The following is a 24,841-nucleotide window of genomic DNA, read 5'->3' as shown; positions in this document are numbered from 1 at the left end:
CCGCCGCCTTAGGTGTACATGGCTGGTGCCTTAGCCACTTGAGCCACAGGCGCCGAGCTGCTTAAGGAATTTTTTAATGAAAAATGCTGCTAGAGAAAGATTCCCGCATATTATAACATAATCATGACAAGCACTTGCCCTTTGAATGAGTGGGGTTGTTGCTAGTACCATAAATTTTTGAACTACAGGCCATTGGGAATCTCTCTAGTCTTAAATTTAATTTATGATATAAGCTTAGTTTTCTTTCTTTACATCTAGAAGCACCTAGTGTTAAAACAAGTTTTTTTTTAAGAAAAGGAATTGACAGTGAAGGCATTGACTGGCTCAAAAAGCTGGCTGTGCGTTAGAATCACCTGGGGAACTCCCAACATGCCCCACACCAATTAAAGCAGAATCTTTGGGTGTTGGACCCACACATCTGTATTTACTTAAAGCTCCACTGGTGGTTCTAATGTGAAGCACTGAGAACCCCTGGTACCATTCAAGGCTGATTTCAGCCTTGCTGGAGAGGACACAGCAGAGTAAAGAGGCTAGGAGTACCTCTTCTGGAATCATGGAGCTGTAGGGGAGGAAAAATATTTTTCTCTCTACTTTTTCTGAGTTCTTAGCAGGGACTCCCTATAAAAAGAGACAGATTAATGAGAGAGAAATAAATTTATTAACACGAATAAGTCATGTGTATATGGAAGATGCCCAGAGAAATGAGTACATCTCAAAGAGGTGGCTTAGAATTCAGGCTTAAATACCATCTCCATTTGAAACAAAGGAGGATGTTGAGAGGCCAGTAATGGGAAGGTTCCAGGACAAGCGCCGTGAACAAGGGCAAGGTTTGGTGTTCAGATTTATGGTTAGGTGGTGCCTTCTCTGTTGATAAGAGTCCCTAGTGGTTCAGGGTCATCTTTCTCTTTCTGGTATATATGTGGAGAGAAACAAATGGAGATTTCCTTTATAGATGTGCATTTCCTTTACAAAATGATAACTTCTACTCTGTTTTCAGAACTTCTGTGCCTGCCGTTTCTCAGAATAATCAGTTCAAAATAATCCTTATGCTAAAGAGGCTTATTGTGGGGTGGCGTATTCTGGTCTTCTACAGTTATGTTTTGGGGTAGCGTATTCTGGTCCTCTATCTATCCAAAATATTAGGTTATTTATCCAGAAAATGTTTTATTTGTTAAACATTTAAAAAATATTTGTTATCTTTGTTTATCCTTTATTAGTTCAGAAGAACAGTATGGTAAGCAGTTTAAAAAACATTAATAACAAGTAAGTATGAATAAAGAAAGTAACTATTTGAAGTGAAACTTTTTTTTTTTGCAGTTTTTTTGTTTTTTTTGGCTAGGGCTAGGTTTGAACCCACCACCTCCAGCATATGGGCCCAGAGCCCTACTCCTTTGAGCCACAGGCTCTTGAAGTGAAACTTTATGCCTCTTGAAGTGAAACTTTATGCCTCTTGAAGTGAAACTTTATGCCTCAACCTCTGAATCAAAATTTAGTGAGTATTACCACTATTAGAAACCTTCTTTTCTTTCTTTTTTTTTTTTTTTTGAGACAAAGTCTCACATGTTACCCTTGCTAGAGTGCTGTGGCGTCATAGTTCACAGCAACCTCAAACTCTTGGGCATAAGCGATTCTCTTGCCTCAGCCTCCCAAGTAGCTGGGACTTATAGGTGCCTTCCACAATGCTCATCTATTTTTCGTTGCAGTTGTCATTGTTGCTTAGCTGGCCTGGTCTGGGTTCAAACCTGCCAGCCTCGGTGTATGTGGCTGGTGCTGTAACCACTGTGCTATTGGTGCCAAGCCTAGAAACCTTCTTCAGACATTCAACCTAAATTCATAAGCAGAAAGAGGATCTCTAAAAGAAGATATTTATTTGGTATGGGGTGTTTTAGTAGGAATATGCATGCCATAGTAAGCTATGTACATATTCAGTAAAATAAAGGAAGGCAGGCTTGGCGCCTGTGGCACAAGTGGCTAAGGCGCCAGTCACATACACCTAAGGTGGCGGGTTCGAATCCAGCCCAGGCCTGCCAAACAACAATGGTGGCTGCAACCAAAAAAATAGCTAGTCATTGTGGTGGGTGCCTGTGGTCCCAGCTACTTGGGAGGCGGAGGCAGGAGACTCGCTTAAGCCCAGGAGTTGGAGGTTGCTGTGGGCTGTGATGCCACGGCACTCTACCCACGGAGATAGCTTTTAGGGTCTGTCTCAAAAAAAAGAAAGGCAAAGGTTTTTATTTTTATTTGATTTGATTAGTTAATTTTTATTTATTTATTTTCGAGCTCCCAAGTAGCTGGGACTACAGGTGTTCACCACAGTGCCTAGACATTTTTTGGTTGTAGTTGTCATTGTTGTTTGGCAGGCCTGGGCTAGATTCGAACCCACCAGCTCTGGTGTATGTGGCTGGCGCCTTAGCCACTTGAGCTAGGGAAGGCAAAGGTTTTTAAAGGAAAAGTGAGGATTATGTAATTGTTTTAGGATAATTATACTTGGCTACAAGGATTAATAACAAGGGTGACGCTACTCCAAAGTTGGACAGGTAATTGCTGCACAGATGTCCTTGCAGAAATATATTTTGCTATGGCCTTTGCACAAGGTTGCAGTTTTTGCAGACTCTTCTGTGACAGTTTTTGTTATCAGGCATTTATGCATGAAAATCTCTCTTCATAGCCATTCTTGGCTCTGTTTGTCAGGATTTTTTAACACAAGTGACTCCATTTGGATTCTCACAACTTTCCTAAATGTTAGTTTGCCTTAGAATCTTCTGGAAGGCTTATTAAAAACGGTTGGGTGGATTTCTCTCCTAACCAAGTCTATAGAATAGACTATAGATAACCTGAGAATACTGACAATTTATATTTCTAACAAGTTTAGCTTGGTTCTCTTCCCTTGGGGAAGAGAAATTCTGGTTTCCATGATTTATGACAGCATTATTCATAGTAGCCAAAAATGGAAACAGCCTAAATAGCTATCAGCTGATAATTGCTAAATAAAATTTTACGTATCTATACAGTGGAGTGATATGTGAATACTTTAGAAAAAAATGTAAAAAAAAGAAATAAGAGTACTGGTACATGTTCCAACATAGACAAGCCTTGCAAGCATGCCAAGTGAAAGAAGCCTGTCTAAGGACTGCATGTTGTATGATTCCATTGGTATGAAATTTCAGAATAGGCAAATTTGTGGAGATAGCAAGTAGATAAGCTTTGAGCTAGAAAGGATAGAGGATTGAGTCTGCTGGGTAAGAGGTGTGGGGTTACTTTTTCAGGTAGTGAAAATGTTCTAAAATTGATTGTATGAACATTATAAAATGTTCTAAAATTGATCCTCTGCCCCAAGCTAAAACATAGAAACTAGAACTCCTTTTCCTCAAAGTAAGCCATAAACCCCAGAAAGATTATTCCCTGTCTTTTCTCCAGAAGACTGTCCTTCCAGAGGGGCCCTGCCCCATACTCAGGAGGAAGAAGTGTTATATCCAGAGGACAAGAAGAATCTGAATAGATCCCATTAGATCATCCCCTTTGTGCAACCACATTCTACAGAGCTGTCTATTCTTCATTAAACTTGAGCATGAAAATAGACTTGCCTGGGTCTTTATATCTGGAGTGGGAGTGGTTAGCAGGAGCTGGGCGGGGGTGAAGGTTGGGTGTGATGGCTAAGAGGCAAAGTGTTACTTTCTGAGATAGTGAAATGTTCTGAAATTGTGATGGGCGTGCAGCTCTGTGAATATGCTAAAGGCCATTAATTCATTATGAACAGCTGACCTGTCATAGTCAGGTTGAATTTTCAGATCTAAGTCAGTTACTAACTGCTTGTTCATTCTGAAGAAATGATTGGGAAATCAAAAAATACTATGTTGGGAATATTTTAAGCATTTTCCACTTCGTGGCATGACATATTCCCGTGATTTGTCAGGCATCTTAGTTTAGAAATAAACCTCCATTTTTCTTGCCTAGAACTTGGCTGCTTATGATGTCTGAGTGGGAGCTGAAGCGGGACTTCTCGGGACAGAGTTCTGGACTGCGGGCTTTTCTCCTGTGTGTTCTACTGCAGGATGCTAAGGAGAAAGTGGCTCATCCGCTAGCTTTTGAATGTTACTGAGTCACAGGGATTTGAATGGGCTTGTACTGGGGTAAAGGAATTGTGTTTTCCTCCAGTTTGATTTTGTTTCATTCAGAGTTCATCACCTCAGACTTAACTGAGGTCTGCCGTCCACATCAGTGGGTTCTGCGTTCGTGGGTTCAACCAACCATGCGTTGAAAATATCTGAAAGCCACACAGCAGTTCCTGTCTGTGATCCCAGCTACTCAGGAGGCTGAGACAGGGGAGGATTGCTTCAGGCCAGGAGTTCCACACTCGCCTGAGGAACATAAGAAGACCCCCATCTTCAAAAAAAAGAAAAAGAGAAAAGAAAAAATATTCAAAGAAAGTACATCTGTCCTGAGCATGTAGACTTACGTACACAACATTTACATTTCAATAGGTATCATATGTTACGTAGAGATGATTTCCAGTCCTGTGCTGCATGACGATGTTCCAGTTACAGAGCACATATACAGAAGTGGCCCCATGAGATTATAATGCTGTATTTTACTGGACATTTTCTATGTTTAGATATACAAATACCTGTCATATGTTACAGCTGTGTACAGGACTTGGCATGGTAACAAGCTGTCTGGGTGTGTAGCTGAGGAGCAGCAGGCTCTACTGTATATTCTAGGAGTGTGGTCGGCTGTGCCATCTAGAGTTGGGTAAGCACACTCTGTCATGCTCACCGATGATGCTGTGCCTAATGACACATTTCTGGGAACATATCCTCAGTCATTAAGTGACGCCTGACTGTGTGCAGGAAGGTGCATATAGGTTGTATGCAAATAGTCCACCAGTTTATATCAGGGACTTGAGCAACTGTGCATTTTTGGTATCCTTGGGAGGTCTTGGGACCAATCTGCTATGCAATACCAAGGAACAACTGTATATCATAGGTGAATCTTTATTCAATAATCGGATACATGTTTCTTGTATTTAATATATTTTCTGTGTTCCACTGAGGCTGGTGCTTTATTTTAGTTAGTGTGAGTGTCTGGAATGGAAAAAAGGATGATGAGGATTCTGGGACAACTTTCCTATTCCTCCAGAGTCAGACTCTCATGATGACTTCAGTCTGTTTTCGGAAGCATTATAATATCTTAACCAGTTCGTCCCTAAAATTCATGTTCAAAGGCAAATCTCAAAGCACATCCTAAAACCAAATATAAATGAATTTTAGATTGACTGCCATTTTAGATGATCTGTGTCACTGCTCCCCTCTTCATTACAAGTAATTTTCACTTGTCCAAGGGACTATGAGCTCTAACTCCTAACTCCACAAATAAATGACCCATTTTTGAAATTTCCCAGGGAGGAGATTAGTATGTATCCGAAATCTCTACAAGAACATGCCTCACTACAAAGATTATGTTAACTCCTCTTTGACTATACCCTGTCCTTACTAGGGCTGTCTCTTGAGACTGTGTGATAGTGTGACCTTCAGAGGAGGCAGGTGATCTGATTTCTTTTGTGACCTGACTTTCTGAGATCCTTTGTTTTAAGGGACCATGGAGTCTTCTGTTTTAAGGACCGTAATTGTTTTTTGTTTTTTTGTGAGACAGAGCCTCAAGCTGTTGCCTTGGCTAGAGTGCAGTGGTATCACAGCTCACAGCAACCTCCAACTCCTGGGCTCAAGTGAGTCTCCTGCCTCCGCCTCCCAAGTAGCTGGGACCACAGGTTCCTGCCACAACGCCCTGGCTATTTTTTGTTGCAGCCATCATTGTTGTTTGGCGGACCCAGGCAGGATTCAAACCCGCCAGCTCAGATGTATGTGGCTGGCGCCTTAGCTGCTTGAGCCACAGGCGCAGAGCCTTAAGGACCACAATTGCTATTTCTTTGTTGTTTCAATAATGAAAGCTGTTATAAATCACTTGATGATTTTAATATATATATTTATATGTATGTATGTATGTATTTTTTCTTTTTTTTTTTTTTTGCTGTTTTTGGCCAGGGCCAGGTTTTAACCCACCACCTCTGGTATATGGGGCTGGCGTCCTACTCCTGAGCCACAGGCGCTGCCTGATTTTAATATATATATGTGCATATATATATATATATAAAAAATTTTTTTTTTTTTGTAGAGACAGAGTCTCACTTTATCGCCCTTGGTAGAGTGCTGTGACGTCAGAGGTCACAGCAGCCTCCAATTCCTGGGCTTAGGCGATTCTCTTGCCTCAGCCTCCTGAGTAACTGGGACACCAGGCACCTGCCACAATGCTCAGATGTTTTTTTTGGTTGCAATTCGGCTGGGTTTGAACCCACCACCCCGGTATATGGGGCCAGTGCCCTACCCACTGAGCCACAGGTGCTGCCCGATTTTAATATATTTTTATTGAACTGTCCAATCTGGCAATGAGAAATATAACTCTTGGCAGGAACTAGTGCATGATGGTGGCCCAGTCAATGAACACCAGACAACTTCACAGAGCAGGCAAGAATAAATCAAGTGTAGGGGGGGAAAAAATCACTTTCCCTCTACCCTTCTGAGTTCTAGGCTGGGACCCCTGTAACAAAAGACAGATTAACAATAGAAACGGGTGGCACCTGTGGCTCTAAGGAGTAATGTGCTGGCCCTATATGCCTGAGGTGGCCGGTTCAAACCCAGTCCCCGCCAAAACTGCAAAAAAAAAAAAAAAGAAAAAGAAAAGCAAACAGAAACTTTAGTGTGTATATCTCACATACCCGTGGTAGATACTCAGGGAACAAAAGCCTCACACTGAAAGAGGTGGTCTATTTGGCATCTTCAACTAAAAACAAACAGCAAGGAGGCCACTTATGGGGCGGTGACAAGGAAAAGTTTGGTAAATGGGAGTGAGGTTTGTTACTCAGATTTAAGTAGGTGCTGCTTTCTTGATTAGAGTTTCTTATGATTTAATTTTTCTTCCCATCTGGTACAGATAGGGTGACACCCTTGCAAATGGAGATTTCCTTTGTTAATTTAAATTTCCCTTTCAGAGCTTCTCCTCTGTCTTTAGTTTCTTTAAAAAATAGGCTTACAATAATCCTTATGCCATTGAGGTCTGTTTTGGGGTGGCCTATTCTGGCAGCCTTCACAAGCAAAAGGCATTTGTCTTCATCTGATTCCTGAGTCTGTGCCAGGGAGCCAAACACCCCAACTACCATTAATTTGGATATTATGGATGAGGTTACTGGAGTAGACTGTGATACCAACATGGTGGTGGTGGGGATTCTTTCTCTCACCTTCCCCTTTTCCATTCCCGCCAAAAAACATTTGTGGCAATAGGGGGAAAAGTTGGTAGAGGTCTCATCTGCATTTGTTTTCTCTCTTATCTCCTGTAACCTTACTAGGCAAAAGTAGAAGAAAAGATCCAAGAGGTCTTCAGTTCTTACAAGTTCAACCACCTTGTACCAAGGTAAGCCGTGGTTAGGAATTTGAGGGGATCTGGGAGATCACTGCCTCACGGGGTTGCCTTCTTCCTTTCACCTTGAATGTATCTGACTACCTGGGCGGTGCTGGTGGAGGGTGGAATCAGCTGTGAGGCTGGTGTTTCTGGACCTTGTGGCTTACCTGGGTGTGCTATGGCTTTATAGAATGCTGTTCAGAGGACACGATCCACCCCAACTGAGCCACCAGGTGTTACTTGGAGATGCCACAACAGCCTAAAGTCTGAGGTCTGAAGATGGAGAGGAATTCCAGGTTTTTGTTTAGTTGTGTCTTGCCATTCTGGGTTCAGATGAGAACTCTCAAGTTTTTCTCTTTCATATTTCTCTTTGAAACAGAGTCCAGGGGAGTGGCAAAGGTTGGATTCCTTTGATGTTAATTATCATGTGATGGAAAAACATGAGAAGTTTGAGCTTCTCCCAGCCTGGTCCTTGTTGGTAATTGTGCAGTGTATCCCAAAGATGATATTTCTAAGAAAAATATAATCCCTTTTGTATTCCTTGGATATTAGGAAGTTGAAGTTTTCTAACCTCTTGTGAGGTCAGAAATTCCAAAAAGGGAATTATAAGAAGTTTGATAATTGGAGGCTTTCTTTTCTCTTTTTTCCAGGCTTTTGTAATGTATCACACTAGAATTTCATAAGGTTATTTCCTTCCTTTATTAGTATTTCTCTTCTAGGCACAAATTGTTTCTTTGACATCGTCCTGTGTTATATTTCCAGCTTTGAGAATTGATTAATCAGTAGTCCAAAACTGTGTGTGGTCACCATTTTCCCTTAATGATAGGAAACTTTTCTTTGACAGCCCCTGAACAAAGTGTGGTTAAGCTGCTGACTGATTCACTCTAGGTGGGAAGCTGCAGGGCTTGCAGTCCAGCTCACCTCCTTTATCAGGTCTCCTGACTTCTGAGGCCTTTGGACACACTGAAACCGGGCAAGTTAGTCTCTGTGAACTTCTGCTTACTGTAATATTGCAGATGGTTCCAGCCATGTCACTTTTGTTACCTGATAAAGAGGTACTGGCCACCTGTCACTGTCAGCCAAATGCAGGGAGGGGGATAGGTCCAGCTATTCTTATTATCAGAAGGCCAGCAATTCTGGAGAAGAGTGAGAGTAGCCTCTCCAAGACTGTTCTGCCCTTCCATTTCCAAAACTACTGTTTTATACATAAAAGTTCAAAGCAAAAACCACATTAACCCTTATCTTAAACAATAATAAATGGCATAACCCATGACCCAAAACAACATTTCTAATTTAAAAGTTAATCTGCAGGGTGGTGCCCATAGCTCAGTGGGTAGGGCACTGGCCACATACAATGAAGCTGGTGGGTTTGAACCTGGCCCGAGCCAGGTAAAACAACAATGACAACTGTAACAAAAAATGTATCTGGGCATTGTGGTGGGCGCCTGTAGTCCCAGTTACTTGGGAGGCTGAGGCAAGAGAATTGCTTAAGCCCAAGAGTTTGAGGTTGCTGTGAGCTGTGATACCATGGCTCTCTACCCAGAGTGACAGCTTGAGACTCTCTCTCAAAAAAAAAAAAATGTGTCATTTATTTCAACAGCTTAGGAGAATGAGCTGTCTTACATGTGATGGCACCATGGCAATTCCACTGCCCCTGTGCACAAGCAGGGCCAGTGGAGCCTCCCCGGAGATGGGGACTTGGTGAGGGTGAGGGGCATGATTGCCCTGGGCAGGGGGCTTGTTGAGAGGAGTTTTACTCCCATGTAACTCACCTGGTTGGGCTCTGAGTCTCTCCATGTTCTCCACGTGAGGAACCTTGGATTAGTTGACATTCCTTTTTCACCTACTGTGTACACAGAGCCCTGGGACTCTGACTCTTACTGTGATGTGAAGGAGACTGGAAGGTCGAGACTGGAAGGTGATAGTCTGGGAGGAAGAAGTTGTCTGGCAGTGCTGTTGGAGACCACAGAGGAGTGAAATGCCCTGATGCAGAGGTCTTAGGTCGGGTGTGGGTGGAAAACAAAGATCTTCTTTGGCATGGATACTTGTGGAATTAGAATGTATCAGGGCTCTGGGTTAGTTTCAAGAATTGGACAATTTCCTGTTTTATCATTGTTGCCTATGAACATGAGTGTGTTAAAGAATGCTAGTTAATAATTAAAGATATATATATATATATATATTCTGGCCAAATGAATAAGTATGTAAATCAATATATCAATATAAGGCTGAAGCCAAACATAGAATGAAATTTTAGGATATAAGAATCAATCTGGGCTCAGCGCCTGTGGCTCAGTGGTTGGAGCTTGGGCCACATACACCAGGGCTGGCGGGTTCAACCCCAGCCTGGACCTGCTAAACAACAAAGACAACTACAACAAAAAAATAGCCAGGCATTGTGGTGGGCGCTAGCAGTCCCACCTACTTGCTTGGGAGGCTGAGGTAAGAGAATCACTAAAGCCCAAGACTTTGAGGTTGCTGTGAGCTGTGATGCCACAGCACTCTACCGAGGGCGACATAATGAAACTCTGTCCCCCCAAAAAAGAATCAATCTGAAAACTTATCAGAATTTTAAATTATTATCACAATTCAATATTTAACATTTTAGTAGTTTAAAGGTCTGACAGTATAATGCAGGAATAAACCTTTAGTGTTAGCTAAAATCCATATTCAGACGTTAGTAGTCAGTCTTGATGGTATGTGTTTGTGAAATTATGGTGCTGATCAGATGAGACAGAATTGCACACACTCTCAGCACCACTGACCACACTCACAGGGCCAGGGATGCCTGCAGTGGTGCTGAAGTAGGCAGTTGCCAGGTTGGCCTTTCAGAGGCAAAGCTGAATAGCAGATCTGGCTGAGATTCAAGGCTCTCTAAGGCTGTGACTCTACTTAGAATGGGGTCATCAGTCCCAAGGAGCTTTTTGGCCATGCTTTTAATGGTTTTAATAACATCCTGCTTTCCCATGAAAGTTCATTTTTTCTTTCCTGTGGGTCGTTATTTTTGCTGTTCCATACTTTTATGAATTTACCCTCATCCATGGCTTTAATGAGAGTCTTATGGTGCATAGACTGTGTGCACACCACTCTCACATATAATTTTAAAATTATTTTCTCTTAGGAAAAGAGACCTGGTATTCCTCACAAGTGAGAGATATTGCTGATGTCCCTGTGCTAACAGAGCTCTGGAGGTTAAATGTCAACCGTGGCTCAGAAGCCTGAATACTCAGAGTTAAAGCTCCCAAAGCAGGCCTCATACAGGTCATGTGCTACTTAGCATGGTGCTTTCGGCCATTCCTATATGTGGTGCTATTTTAGAATTTCCCAAGTCTTCAGCAATTAGAAAATGTACTCCTCTCTTTTTCTCTCTCTCTCTTTTTTAATCTTGAGACAGAGCCTCAAGCTGTTGCCCTGGGTAGAGTGCCCTGGCATCACAGCTCACAGTAACCTCCAACTCCTGGGCTCAAGCAATTCTCCTGCCTCCTCCTCCCAAGTATCTGGGACTACAGGCACCCACTACAATGCCTGGCTTTTTTTTTTTTTTTTTTTTGGTTGCAACAGTCATTGTTGTTTGACAGGCTTGGGCTAGATTCGAACCTGCCAGCTCAGGTCTATGTGGCTGGCGCCTTAGCCACTTGAGCCACAGGCACTGAGCCACTCTCTCTTTTTTTTTTTTGAGACAGAGTCTCATTTTGTCGCCCTTGGCAGAGTGCTGTGGCATCATAGCTCACAGCAATCTGAAACTCTTGAGCTTAAGCAATCCTCTTGCCTCAGCCTCCCAAGTTGCTGGGATTATAGGTGCCCACCACAATGCCTGGCTATTTTTGGAGATGGATGTCTCACACTTTTTCAGGCTGGTCTTGAACCTGTGAGCTCAGGCAGTCCACCTGCCTCAGCTTTCCAGAGTGCTAGGATTACAGGTGTGAGCCACCACACTCAGCCCCCAAATTATATTCCTTCCCATTGTTCTTTTCAAGGTCTTACAAACAAGCTCACCTTTCCTCAAGTGGCTTCTTAGTGCCAAATGTTTGATTTTTGGGTAGAGAGGCCGTTGGCTTTAGTGGGTTTAGAAAGTTCCCAGGAGACTACAATGGGCTGAATCCTCTGTCTTCTCATCTGTCTCATCAAAGGCGTGATTCTCAGGGATGGTCCAGGTGGAGGGGGAGGAAGGGTGTTTGCTTTATTCACTCTTCTGTATTCATGTGAAGCCATTCATTTCTTCATTGACTCAGCAACAGTATCTGGGGCGTCCGCATAGGGCCAGGCTCTGCCAGACTCCAGGAGACAGGTGCGAGTAAAGCTGCCCTGGTCCTGACTCTGCTGGGCTCTCAGTCTCCTAGAAGTGGTGGACAGTGAACAAATGAACTCAGACATGAGTTATCCCTGGGACAGTCTGAGAGAAAATCATGGGGAGCATCTGATTTTGGTGGGCAGTCAGGGAAGGCCTCTCGAACAAAGTGGCATTTAAGCTGAGACCTATAGGCTGAGCTGGGTTGTCAGGGTTTCAGGCAGGGGGAACAGCACGTGCTGAATCCTTGAGACTGCAAAGAGCTCCAAGAAGCCCATGTGTCTGGAGAGCAGTGGGCTCTCTGCAGCAGGGGGCTGCAGAGAGGCAGGCGCAGGTGTTCTGGGAAGGGTCTTTGTGCCCAGTGTGCTCATGCTCAAGGACAGTTTAACATGGCTACCAGTGCGTGTGGGTTTGAATGTTCTTCCTCAGACGGGGAAATCTAACTTGCAGTAGCTGTGGTAAATTTACCTCTTTCATCACTGCTCCTACCCCCTGCTGCACAATCACACGGACCCCTTCTGTGTCCGCTTGAGCTCTGACTCCCTGGATGCCACCTCTGGATTCCTCAACTCCTGCATGGAGCTGTCTTATTCTGCCCCACCTACACCTAACTGCATGGTTTGGAGGCTGATGTGCTCAGGGAAAAAAGGGGCAAGAACTTGAGCTTTGCTTTGCTTTCTTTTTTTGAGAAAGTATCTCATTTCTTTTGTCCCAGCTGGAGTACAGTGGTGTGATTGTAGCTCACGGCAGCCTTGAACTCCTGGGCTTAAGTGATCCTCTTGCCTCAGCCTTCTGAGTAGCTAGAACTGCAGGTGCTCACCATCATAACCGGCTAATTAACAAAAAATTTTTTTTGTAGGCCGGGTGTGGTGGCTCACTCCTGTAATCCTAGCATTCTGGGAGGCCAAGACAGGTGGATTGCTTGAGCTCACAAGTTCGAGACCAGCCTGAGCAAAAGCAAGACCTGTCTCTACTAAAAATAGAAAAACTGAGGTAAGGGGATCACTTGAGCCTGAATTTGAGGTTGCTGTGAACTGTGACGCCACAGCATTCTACCCAGGGTGACAGCATGAGACTCTGTCTCAAAAAAAAGGAAATTTTTCTGTAGAGATGGGGGTCTCACTGTGTTTCCCAGGCTGGTCTTGAACTCTTAGGCTTAAGTGATCCTCCTGCTTTGGTCTCTGATAGTACTGGGATTATGGGCAAGAGCCACCACACCAGACCTAGCCTTTTTTTTTTTTTTTAAATTTCCTACACACAAACAAGTTTCAGACAGAGGTGAATTGAGAATGAAAGACTGCTCAGGGTGTTAGCTTAGTTTGCTGTAACAAAGCACCACAGGTAGGGCAGCTTAAAGAGCAGGAGTTTATTTTCTCTCAGTTCTGGAGGCTGCGAGTCTAAGGTCAGGGTGTCTTCAGGTTTGGTTCCTCCTGAGGCTGCTGACTGACTTCCACCAAAATGTATACCTCTGACTCTCCACTGGCCTTCACAAACTGCCGTATAATCCTTATAGTTATCTCGTGTGGATTCCCTAACATGTTTGGCACCATGGCTGATCACAAGTATCCAGCGAGCGCCCAGTTCCTGGGGAGCCTGAGGCCACTCAGCCTGAGTTTCCCGTTTCCTCTCCCCTACTCCAGAGTCCTGTATTTGGCCTGCTTGGTCATCTCGCCCATTGTTTCTGGCTCCTTACTGTCCCTCCTCTTGCTGTACCCGTATCCTAACTCCTTCCCTCTTTATGGGGACCTTGCCTGATGGATTTCTCCAGCTCTGGCATTTTCAGCATTTGATCTCTCAGCTCACGCCCTTGCACTTCTGCTGCAGCTGAATTAAGGTAACTCTAATGTGCTCTTCATTTTGTGTGGCTAACGCACGTCCTTTTAGCCTTAGCCTCAGTGCTGTTCCCCTTGGGGATAGTTTCTTTCTATTTTTAATTTATTTTTTATTTTTTGGAGACAGAGTTTCACTCTGTTGCCCTGGCTAGAGTGCTGTGGCATCACAGCTCACAGAAACCTCAAACTCTTGGACTCAAGTGATCCTCTTGCCTTAGTCCCCTGAATAGCTGGGACTATAGGTGCCTGCCATGACACCTGGCTAGTTTTTCTATTTTTGCAAGAGATGGAGGTCTCACTCTTGCTAAGGCTGGTCTCGAACTCCTGAGCTAAAGAGATTCACCTGCCTCAGCCTCCCAGAGTGCTAGTGATAGGTAGGAGTCACTGCACCCAGCCTGCCTTGGGAAGAGCCTCCCAGAGTGCTAGTGATAGGTAGGAGTCACTGCACCCAGCCTGCCTTGGGAAGAGTATTCTGATCCCCCACGCCGTCCTGTGGCTGTCAGAGCTCACCACGCTTCCCTGAACACAGTGTGTATCAGATATCAGATAAGGCTCTGCCTGTCATATGTGGTCTCATCCACCATCACCGGAGGGAGCAGAGCAGCATCTAGGCCCACGCTGGACTTTCCACCACACCGAGGGAGTGCTCCCTGAGTCCTCACTGGGCTGGTCCTTCCTGACAGAGAAACTGAGTCTGGCCTTCTCTTCTTGCTCTCACTACTGCCCTGAATGCTCTGAAAGGTCACCAGCCACTCTGGTTTTGTCGCATCTGCCACAGTTGAATACCTTTGTGAATTCCCTGCTTGAGAATTACTGCCTGGGACAGGACCCTGCCACTGGCCTTCACCTGCGTGTGTAAACTGTCTTCTCTCCTTCACTGGTTCCTTGTCCTCTAAGCCCTTAAAGATGGGTCTTCCCTCAGCTCTCTGTTCAGACTTTCTCTTTGTACTCTCATGTTCTCCTGTGGTGTCAGCTGTCACCTGTGTGCAGGTAAATGACTCTCAAGCTGCACGTGTACCCTGAGCCTCATGCGCTTCTAGCAGCCCAGCTGACACCCTCCCCTGAGTACACGTCCAGTGCCCTGTGTGTCCAGAAGGCAGCTAATTGTGGGGCCTCACACTATAGGCTGTCCCAAAAGTCTGCATACATAGCAAAAATGGGAAATTGTAGTTAAATATACCTTTATTTACAAAATATTCATCACAAAGCTTAACAAATATCCTCTATGTGTTGGCTACCTCTTTGTAAAGTTTTGTCATGAATATTTTGTAAATAAAGGCATGTTTAACTATAATTTCCCTGTGTGTGGCAACTTTAGGGGTGACCTGGAACACCCTGTAGCTTGGGCCCTAAGTGTCTCCCACCAGGCCAGCTCCTCAGGGCTTCTTACCCAGCCTCTCCTCCCAGTTCTTTGCCCAGCATGGAGCTTTCACTCAGTTCACTTTATAAACACGAACTGAATTCTACTGCTGGCAGACACTTTTTTGTAAAGTACAATTCTGGTCATTTTTTTCTCAGCTCAGAAACCTTAAGGGCCTCCCTTTGCCCACTGAATTGTGTAGGAATTCCTCAGCTCTCATCCCAGACCCCTGTGAAAAGGGTCCTCTTCCATTTCTAAATTTAGCCAGGTTACCCCACCTATTACTCCTCTGTACACTCCGTACCTGCACTACTTAAGGCAGTAGCTGTTAGCTACCTGCAGCTACTTTCACAGTAATTTTAAATTTTTCCATCTACCAGGGCCCATCATCTCAAACTCTACCTCTTCCGCATAAACTTTCCTGATTATTCCTTTGTTCATGAGATGCCTTCCTCCCTTTTGACCCCCATTAGTATTTTGTTTGTTTGTTTTTAAAGACAGAGTCTCACTTTGTTGCCTAGGTTGGTATCAAACTCCTTGGCTTAAGTGGTCCTCCTGCCTTGGCTTTCCAAGCAAGCCACTGCACCCAGCTAAAGTATTTTATCTTTTCTTTAGGAAACCTACTAATTTTTTTCCTTGTATTGTAGACATTTATGTACTTATTTCACTTTCAAATTAGATTTTTTTTGAGGAAAGACATTAGGATCTTATTCTGAACATAGTACAGTGGGAGTTTGACAAATAATTGTTGAATTGACTACCTAGAAAAAGGGCGGATTCTCTTTTGTTTCTGTAGTTGGCACAGACAGTGAATGTGCTGGCATTTTGTTCTTTTTTCTTCCTTCCATAGTTGCTCAGGCTCCTTCTGCAAGGCCAAGAAGTGCTGCCTCTGTCCTCCGCCTTGCCTGTGCAGGTGGCCATGGGCAGCACATTCCATCTTAAAGCCCCTGTTGTTGGCATCAGTGCCAAGGACGGCGACTGGCCAGGGCTGTGGGTCACACGTGGGAGGTGGAATTTTAGGGAGGGAGTAACAGATGGATAACCCAGGGTCAGGCAGGATGCAGGACTGCAGACCTTGGAGATGTGATCCCAGAAGGAGTGACCAAAGTGACAGTGGCCAGCTTTGTCAGGGGTGTGACAAGCCTTCAGATTTACAGGATGGGAGCCACAGATGCCTATTCTTAGATCCTGGAGGAACTTTCTGGGTGGACTGTCACTGCCTGGCTGCTCACTGCAGCCTTTCAGTTAGCCCTATGTCACCTCCTGTAGGAAACTCTCAGAGTGTCTACTGGCACGATTTTCAGATACTTGAGAGACATTCAGACATGGGCCTTTTCTCTCTGGTGTAGGTGCCCCTGGAGCTGTTGAAGTTGCTGGGTATCCATCCAGTGACTACAAGAGGACGTCCCGCAGCTGGGTGTGCACTCGTGTGCATGTGCGTGTGTACATGGTGGGGTGCAGTGTAAGCTGTTAGAATGGACTCGTGATGGCTTGGCACACGTAGCTCAGTGGTTATGCTGCCAGCCACGTACACCCAGGTTGGTGGGTTCAAGCCTGACCTGGGCCAGCTAAACAACAATGACAACTGCAACCAAAACATAGCTGGGCGTTGTGGTGGGCATTTGTAATCCCAGCTACTTGGGAGGCTGAGACAAGAAATCTCTTGAGCCCAAGAGTTGGAGGTTACTGTGAGCTGTGATGCCACAGCACTCTACCGGGGGCGACAGCTTGAGACTCTGTCTCAAAAAAAAGAATGGGCTCATGAGTTCCTTGTCTTTCCAGGCTCATTTTACAGAGGGAGAAGCACTTCCATTATTTGAAGAGGGGCCTCCGACAACTGACAGATGCCTATGAGGTAAATATGCCACCTGGGACCTCTTTCTGTCAAGCTACCAGGCATGTGTTCCTCCTTTTTTTCTATTTGAAGTAAAAGGCTGCTGGGCCTGGCCTGGTGCAGATTCATTCTAGGTATCATGGCAGGAAGCAGGGCGCTGTCACAGAGCTGTGACTTCCACCTCTGAAAGGGGCAGAGTCAGGTCTCTTCTAGAACTAGCAGAGCACCCTTTGTGGGGTTGGGCTTTCTTCTCCTATTAGATCACAGCTGTGGGGTTCAATGTTTTCTTCTAGAGCAGGCATCCTCAAACTACGGCCTGCCGGCCATATGCGGCCCGTCAGGACATTTATCCAGCCCGCTGGGTGTTTTTGCGACCGCTGCCTGTCCTACTTAGCAGCCGACTCGTCCCAGGGCCCATAGTCCAGCCCTCCAATGGTCTGAGGGACAGTGAACTGGCCCCCTGTTTAAAAAGTTTGAGGACCCCTGTTCTAGAGCCTTAAACAGCCAGGTAAAAGTCAGTTACCTATTCGTCCCTGACCCCTTGCCCTGTAAACTGATCTAAACTGGTCCACTAGCCAGAGGACCAGCATGTGAATCCCCCCCATGAGAGAACTACTTGCAGGCTGATACTGTAGGCCCGAACTCAGAGCAGACCTTAACTCATGTTCTCCACCAGCCCTGGGACTCACAGAGCAACCTCAGGTGTGGCGGTGGTGGAGAGGATGGGAGTTGGGTGGGGTTGAGAGGCAGGAAAGGGAGAATATGTACTAGAGGCCTCCAGTCTCCTGCCCCACTTCACACAGAGCAGCTCTACTTTTAATCTGCTTTTTATTTAGAGTTCTACAGTTGAGCATTTGTGGCAGAGTTTGGCCAACTCAAATGCCTGTAGGGCCCAAGCTGGTTGGGTGGAGACCGAGGTGAACTGGAGGCTGCAAGCCTTTACCCCATTCCCACCCATTGCTGCCATCCGGGAACACAGACCCAGGGTTCCTAGGCCTTCTTTTTTTACAAATCAAGTCAGAAATCCATATATTTATGTGTGTCTCCTAACAGTTAAATGTTGCAACCCATTCCAATTAAATAAAAATATGCACAGGCACAGTACAGCTGGGATCCGTGAGTTTTCAGTCCTCATCTCCAGGCCTCCGTGGGTAGGGTCCAGTCAGCCCTAACCCAGCTAATTCCATAACATCTAACAATTTGTTAAACGGTGGACTAGAAGCTTGTCATGCACTCATTTAGCCCTCATAACTACTCCAAGAGGTAGGTCAGTCTTTATTTTTTACAGGTAAGCAAACAGGCATCGCAAGATTAAGAATTTGCTCAAAGGCACAAGGCTAATAAGAGGAAAAGTGGGGACTAAAGTGAGGCCACGGGGCAGTACGTTTGGTTGCCCACCAGACCTGCCCCCCAGGGAGCAGACATCAACATGTTTTTGAAGAGGGCAGCTTGGCCAAAAGCAAAAGCACTGGAGGGAGAGTCTTAAAACCTAGATTCTTGTCTCAGTTTTTGATATTTACTATTTTTATAATCTGGAAAAATCAATCTCTCTAGCCCTTATGATGTTCTTTCAGTCTGTAAAATTGGCGCAGTGCGGCTCCCTTCCCTGCCTAGTCTTGACTGCACAGTAATCACTCACAGCTTGAATTAGGATTGGGATCTGTTCACATGTCACCTTTGGAAGCCTTTCCCAGCACCCCCAGGCAGGATTAGCCAATATCTTGAGAGTCTGTTTCTGCCTGTCACAGCATCATCCAAGTACCTGTATGTGTCATGCTCTGCCTTGTTCCAGAAAGACATGAGGGAACTTATACTTAGGTATCTCTCTAGTGCCCTTGTCCTCTGCAGATGACCACACACACTGTAGCCCAGGCGTCTCAAGAATAGGAGCCAGATTTTATTCATTATTTTGCCCCCAGTGCTAATATAGTGGTTGGCACAAGTAGACACTTACCAAACATTTTAGTGAATGAATTAATCTAGGAAATCCCTTTCTCGGATTATGTATCTCCTTGGTCTCTAGGAACCCCTAATTTCCTGGCATGTAAGAAGTCCTCTGCTCAGTGTACCTTACATGCCTGCCATAGAAGTACCTATTGGGTTCAAGGTCAGCTTTTAAAATCCCATTGTCTGTTCTCACAGATGGTCATTTCAGCTTCTGGCTGGACCACAAAGCCAAACATCCTTCATTCACTAATCATTGTTCAGCAAGGGTGCTCTCCTCCCCCTTGACCTTGCCAGGATGCCAGGGGTAAGACAGATGTGGCCTTGTTAGCAGTGTCTTGGGATGGCTCTGAATAAGGGGTGTGTCTCCTCCCCTCCCCCCGCAGTGTCTGGATGCCAGCCGCCCATGGCTCTGCTACTGGATCTTGCACAGCTTGGAGCTACTGGACGAACCCATCCCCCAGACAGTGGCCACAGAGTGAGTCTGGCTTTGGGGAATCTGGGGTGTTCTCTGAAACTGTATATTAAGTTTTGGGTTCTTTTTGTCATATTTCTGTTTTATTTGTTTAGAATGGAAAAACACCAGAGTGCTATAAAGAAACCTTTGCCCTTCTCTTGACCTCCGGCAACTTCCGGAGACTCCTCCACTTTCAAAGCCTAATGTAAGCTGGTGGGTAGAACAAGACTTTGAACTCCCAAGAGAAGGATTCTGGTTTTTTCTGTGGCCTTTTCTTTTGGCTCTTGGCTCTGATCTTTGAGAAAAGCCTTCATCATCAACTCTGAGAGGCATGATTTTGCCAGAAAGTATAGTATGCATGTGAACAATTTCTGTGGGGAAGTGTGTGCCAACTCAGTGAACAAATATGCCTTTGCCCTCCGTGAACACCTCTGTAGAAGGGCCTCCTCCCCAGTGCCTGGAGGAACAGCACAGCTCCTGATGGGCCAGGGTGTGTTACCATCTTGGTACACAAATGCCACGACTCACCAGTTTGCTTAAACTTCTGATTTGTGATTAGAGATCTAAGCCACTGAGATTCTTCCCAAGCTTCTTGTGCAGATGGCATTTTCGGGGTGATACCTCATTCTCAGATGCTCATCACACTTTACGTCTTAAGAAAAAGCTGATTGTTACTCCAGCCTTAGGGTACCTGGGTGAGGAAATAATAGCCAGGAACTGGATCCAAAAGGTCCTCCAGGGGTGTGTGCGTCTTTTGGCCGCACCTTGAGCTCATCTGCCTCCCTACTGCTCCTGGGGAGAGGGTTTGGGATGGGGCTTTGTTTTTCCATAGCACAAGGAGGCAGCTGTGCCAGAAAGCACAGAGGCCATCTCGTGCCCCTCTCTGGTCACAGTGCCCCTGCCTCAGTCACATTGTCAGGTCTGGAGAACAGCACTGTGCATTGTCTCAGTCACTCAGTCTTAACAATGACCCCTCGTTCTTGCCTTCCTGGGCAGGGTGTCTTGTGATGAGTGTGGATGGGGAAGATAAGGACGAATTAGGTTGTTAACCCTTGGGACATGTAGGGTGCACTCTGAGAGGGGCCTGCACTGTTTTTGTCACTCACCAGGATGCCGTGGCAAGCCTGCTGGCTTCCAGTGCTGGGAGCAGAGCTGGACAGAGTTTCTGCAGTAACAGGAATTTAATTGTCAAAATAAAGGCCCATGTGTTTTTGAAATACCAGTTGGGGGTGGGGGTTGTTGGGGAAGTTTTCCCCCCACACCTACACAGTCAGGATGTGTACTAGGAGGAGGGGAAAGTCATGTGCGTGCGAGGGAAGAGAGAAGAAACGGGAGGTGTCAGTGAGTGTGAGGACAGATGCCGGGAGAAGGAGGGCAGAAGAGGACATGGTCGGAGTGCCGGAAGGAGGACGATGAGGGGCTCCTGAGGCAGAGGAGATGGAGCCAGAAGCGACTCTGAGTTTTCTCTGTCTGTGCGACTGTGTTTAGAGTGAGGGCTTTTCCGGGGAAACCAGTGCCAGAGCTGCTTTTATGGCAGCATCACATAGGAAGAGAGGAACGACTTAAAGGGATGTTTGCACTGAACAGTCGGCAGCTGCTGAAATAGTGACAGCAGAGGATGCTTTCACGTTTCCTTACAGTTTAAGGAAATCATGGTGCAGTATAATGAAATACTGTGTGACCTTTAAAAATTATATATAAAAATACATGTGTATAGATGTGTATTTTATGGAGAGAGATATGAAATGAAAACAGTTAACAAGATTCAACTTTTATGGATTAAAAGTTTGCATGATGGCCTGGTGTGGTGACTCACGCCTGTAATCCTAGCACTCTGGGAGGCTGAGGTGGGTGGATCACTTGAGCTCAGGAGTTTGAGACCAGCCTCAGCAAGAGCAAGACCCCATCTCTACTAAAAATAGAAAAACTAGCTGGGTGTGTGGCAGGCATGTGTAGTCCTAGCTACTGAGGAGGCTAAGGCTGGAGGATCACTGGAGCCTAAGGGTTAAAGGTTGCTGTGAGCTACACTGAGGCCATGGTATTCTAGCCTGAGCAATACAGTGAGACTCTGTCTCAGAAAACAAACAAAGGAAATATATATAGATGATTGTATGCATAGGGAAAAAAGGATATGTATACATGCAGTAGTTATTTTGGGAGGCTGAGGTTAAAGGTGGTTTCAAAATCTTCTAAGTTTATTTGCATTTTCTTTTCTTTTTTTTTTTTTTGAGACAGAGCCTCAAGCTGTCCCCCTGGGTAGAGTGCTGTGGCATCACAGCTCACAGCAACCTCCAACTCCTGGGCTCAAGTGAGTCTCCTGCCTCAGCCTCCCAAGTAGCTGGGACCACAGCTGCCTGCCACAACACCTGGCTATTTTTTTTTCGGTTGCAGCCATCATTGTTGTTTGGTGGGCCTGGGCTGGATTCGAACCCGCCACCTTAGGTGTATGTGGCTGGCGCCTTAGCCACTTGAGCCACAGGCGCTGAGCCTGCGTTTTCTAAAATTTCTATAATGAGCCTTTATTGTTTTGTAACTAAAAGAATGTTTTTTTTTTTTTTTTTTTTTTTGAGACAGAGCCTCAAGCTGTCCCCCTGGGTAGAGTGCCGTGGCATTACAGCTCAGGTCCCAAGTAGCTGGGACCACAGGCGCCCGCCACAACGCCCGGCTATTTTTTGGTTGCAGCCGTCATTGTTGTTTGGCGGGTCCGGGCTGGGGATTCGAACCCGCCACCTTAGGTGTACGTGGCTGGCGCCTTAGCCGGTTGAGCTATAGGCGCCGAGCCTAAAAGAATGTTTTAAATATAAAAAGCTGATTTGTCAGCTTGGTGCCTGTAGCATAGTGGTTATAGCACTGGCCACATACACTAAGGTTAGCAGGTTCAAACCTAGCCCGGGCCAGCTAAACAACAATGACAACTGTAACAAAAAGCCATTGTGGCAGGCGCCTGTAATCCCAGCTACTTGGGATGCTGAGGCAAGAGAATCACTTAAGCCCAAGAGTTTGAGGTTGCTGTGAGCTGTGACGCTACAGAACTCTACTGAGGATGACATAGTGAGACTCTGTCTCAAACAAAAAGAAAAGCTGATTTGTTCTCATTTCAAGGCAACTTGGTAACTAATGACTGAGTTTCTGCTCCCAACAGCTGCCTTAAAAGCTTTACCTATAGTTTTTTGTTTTTTTTTTTTTTGACACAGAGTCTCACTTTGTTGCCCCTAGTAGAGTGCTATGGCGTCATAGCTCACAGCAACCTCAAACTTTTAGACTCAAGCCATGCTCTTGCCCCAGCCTCCCAAGTAGCTGGGACTACAGGTGCCTGCCACAGTGCCTGGCTGTGTTTTAGAAACAGGGTCTTGCTCTAGCTCAGGCTGGTCTTGAACCTATGAGCTCAGGCAGTCCACCCGCCTCAGCCTCCCAGAGTGCTAGTATTACAGACGTGAGCCACCACACAGGCCCTGTGGTTCTTACATTTAATGAGCTTTAAAGAATTACGTAGATGGCCAGGCACGGTGACTCACACCTGTAATCCCAGCACTTGGGAGGCTGAGGCTGGTGGATTGCCTGAGCTCACGAGTTCTAGACCAGCCCGAGCAAGAGTGAAACCCATCCCTAAAAATAGCCAGGTGTTGTGGTGAGCACCTATAGTCTCAGATACTTAGGAGGCTGAGGCAAGAGAATCGCTTGAGCCCAAGAATTTGAGGTTGCTGTGAGCTGTGACACCATGGCATCCTACCAAGGGTGACAAATTGAGACTGTCTCAGAAAAAAATAGTAATAATAATTACATAGACTTTCCAATAATACTATTTTGTTTTGTGCCTAGAAGGCACTTAGTTCTAGGTGCAGGTAATACTTATAATGAGCAGTGCCTAATAACCCTGACCCTTAAGGCAATAGACTGTTTTAGGGAGATACAGAGCAGTCTTAATGACTTTTATAAAAATGTGAGGATTTTTTTTTTCCTTTTTACTTATTTTGCACATGGAAAAGAAATGCTTTGAAATGTGGTTGGATTTTTTCCTTCATTCAAATATTAAAGTGACCAAGAGGCAGAGAGGTTAGTTCTGCAGTTTTATTAATTTGCTATCTGCTTCTTTCCTTGAATGCAGCACAAACACCACACACACACACACACACACACACACACACACACACACGCTTCTCGCTCTTTCCTGTTGCGTTCCCTGTCCTGCTTCTGTTTCTTTAGGGAACAGTGATAAGCTAGGTTCCCTCTAGTGGATGAAATCACTATTGTCATACTGCTGGCATCAGAGGTTTCCACAATAATATAGTCATAGATAGGTAGGAATTCAGCTTGCCTTTCTTAAGAGGTAGATACACAAATTTTTGTTTACATAAACCAAATTATAATTATGGAACCAGAGTAAATACATTTGCTTAATGATCTTAGCACTGGCGAAGCATTCTTTAGTGCGAATCCCATGTTTGTTATTGAAAGGCTTCTTGAGGGCTCAGTGCTTTAGCTCACTCCTGTAATCCTAACACTTTGAGAGGCTGAGACCAGTGAATTGCTTGAGCTCAGGAGTTCAAGATCAGCCTGAGCAAGAGTGAGACCCTGTCTCTACTAAAAATGGAAAACCTAGCTGGGGTTATGGTGGGCGCCTATAGTCTTAGCTACTTGGGAGGCTGAGGCAGGGGGATCACTGGAGGCCAAGAGTTTGGAGTTGCTGTGAGCTGTGATGCCACTGCACTCTACCCAGGGCTTGGAGTGACACTCTGTTTCAAAAAAAGAAAAAGAAAAGCTACTTTAGAGAAACATACAGAACAGGGAGACCATTGCTGAACAAGTTAAATTTTTAGCTTCTGTGAGATCTAAAAGTTGCCTTTAATGGAAAAACTATTTTATATTTTTCTAAACACAAATTCGAATTTTAATATTTCAGCATTTAACTACTTCCCTTTCAAAAGTTTATTAGTAATTGTTCCCTGAATGGCCTTTTTAATTTATAAATTTAAATGTAATTTGTTTCCTTCCCTTTCAGTGAGGACACCATGTCTAATTTGTCTTCTGGGCGGTTGTTTTGGCCAGGTGCCGTGACATGTAGTGGGCGAGGGCCAGGAATGCTGCTAAATATCCTCTTCAGGACAACAGTCCCTGCAACAAAAATTGTTGGGCCCCAAATGTCAATAGTGCTAAAAGTTGAGAAACTCTGGTCTGAAATAACCAGCTTTAGACTTGACCTTACTTGACCAGAGGCAGGCCAGCACTTGATGACAGTCAGGCAGCCCGTCCTGCCCTGTGAGCATGGGGTCATGCACGCAGCCACCTGCCTTTCACCATGTTCACTGTTGTGCTCTGCCCAGGGAAGGCGGTTTCCTGTCCACTGTAACAAGGTGAAGCTGTGTCATGTCAGAACTTTGGAAGAATTAGTACTGCAGGAAGCAGGATGCCAACTCTTGGGCCTTACCCTTTGCTTCTACCCCTAAGCCATTCTGTTCTGTGAGGACTGTTCTCATTTCTGAATCTTTATAATTTATTCTAGGCCTTAAGTGTCTGTGGTAACCTCCTGTGGTGTGGAGTGTTTTTTAATAAATATAGCCTAAATTCTTGTTATAGATTGGCTTCAATTTTTGTTATTTGCAAGAAAGTTTGTGTAATCACCATTTGTATACTTGAGGAGGTGTTTTTGTGGATAGCTTCTTTTTTTTTTTTTTTTTTTTTT

At 45.1% G+C, this 24,841-nt stretch overlaps 1 protein-coding gene across 1 annotated transcript in view; it reads left to right on the top strand.

Moving 5' to 3' along the window:
- The window catches only part of FNTB (farnesyltransferase, CAAX box, beta), a 77,176-nt gene that overhangs the window by 13,069 nt on the left and 39,266 nt on the right, over positions 1-24,841 (top strand). The window contains exons 2-4 of the mRNA XM_003797392.2: positions 7,394-7,458; positions 16,709-16,781; positions 19,091-19,182. Of these exons, the coding sequence (XP_003797440.1) occupies positions 7,394-7,458; positions 16,709-16,781; positions 19,091-19,182 (230 nt within the window). The remainder of the gene's footprint in view (positions 1-7,393; positions 7,459-16,708; positions 16,782-19,090; positions 19,183-24,841) is intronic.

The sequence above is a fragment of the Otolemur garnettii genome, unplaced genomic scaffold (assembly GCF_000181295.1).
Source record: "Otolemur garnettii isolate 467f Iridium unplaced genomic scaffold, OtoGar3 scaffold00115, whole genome shotgun sequence".
Lineage (NCBI taxonomy): Eukaryota > Metazoa > Chordata > Mammalia > Primates > Galagidae > Otolemur > Otolemur garnettii.
The sequence above is the reverse complement of the archived record's forward strand: the minus strand, read 5'-3'. Positions and strand labels throughout refer to the sequence as shown.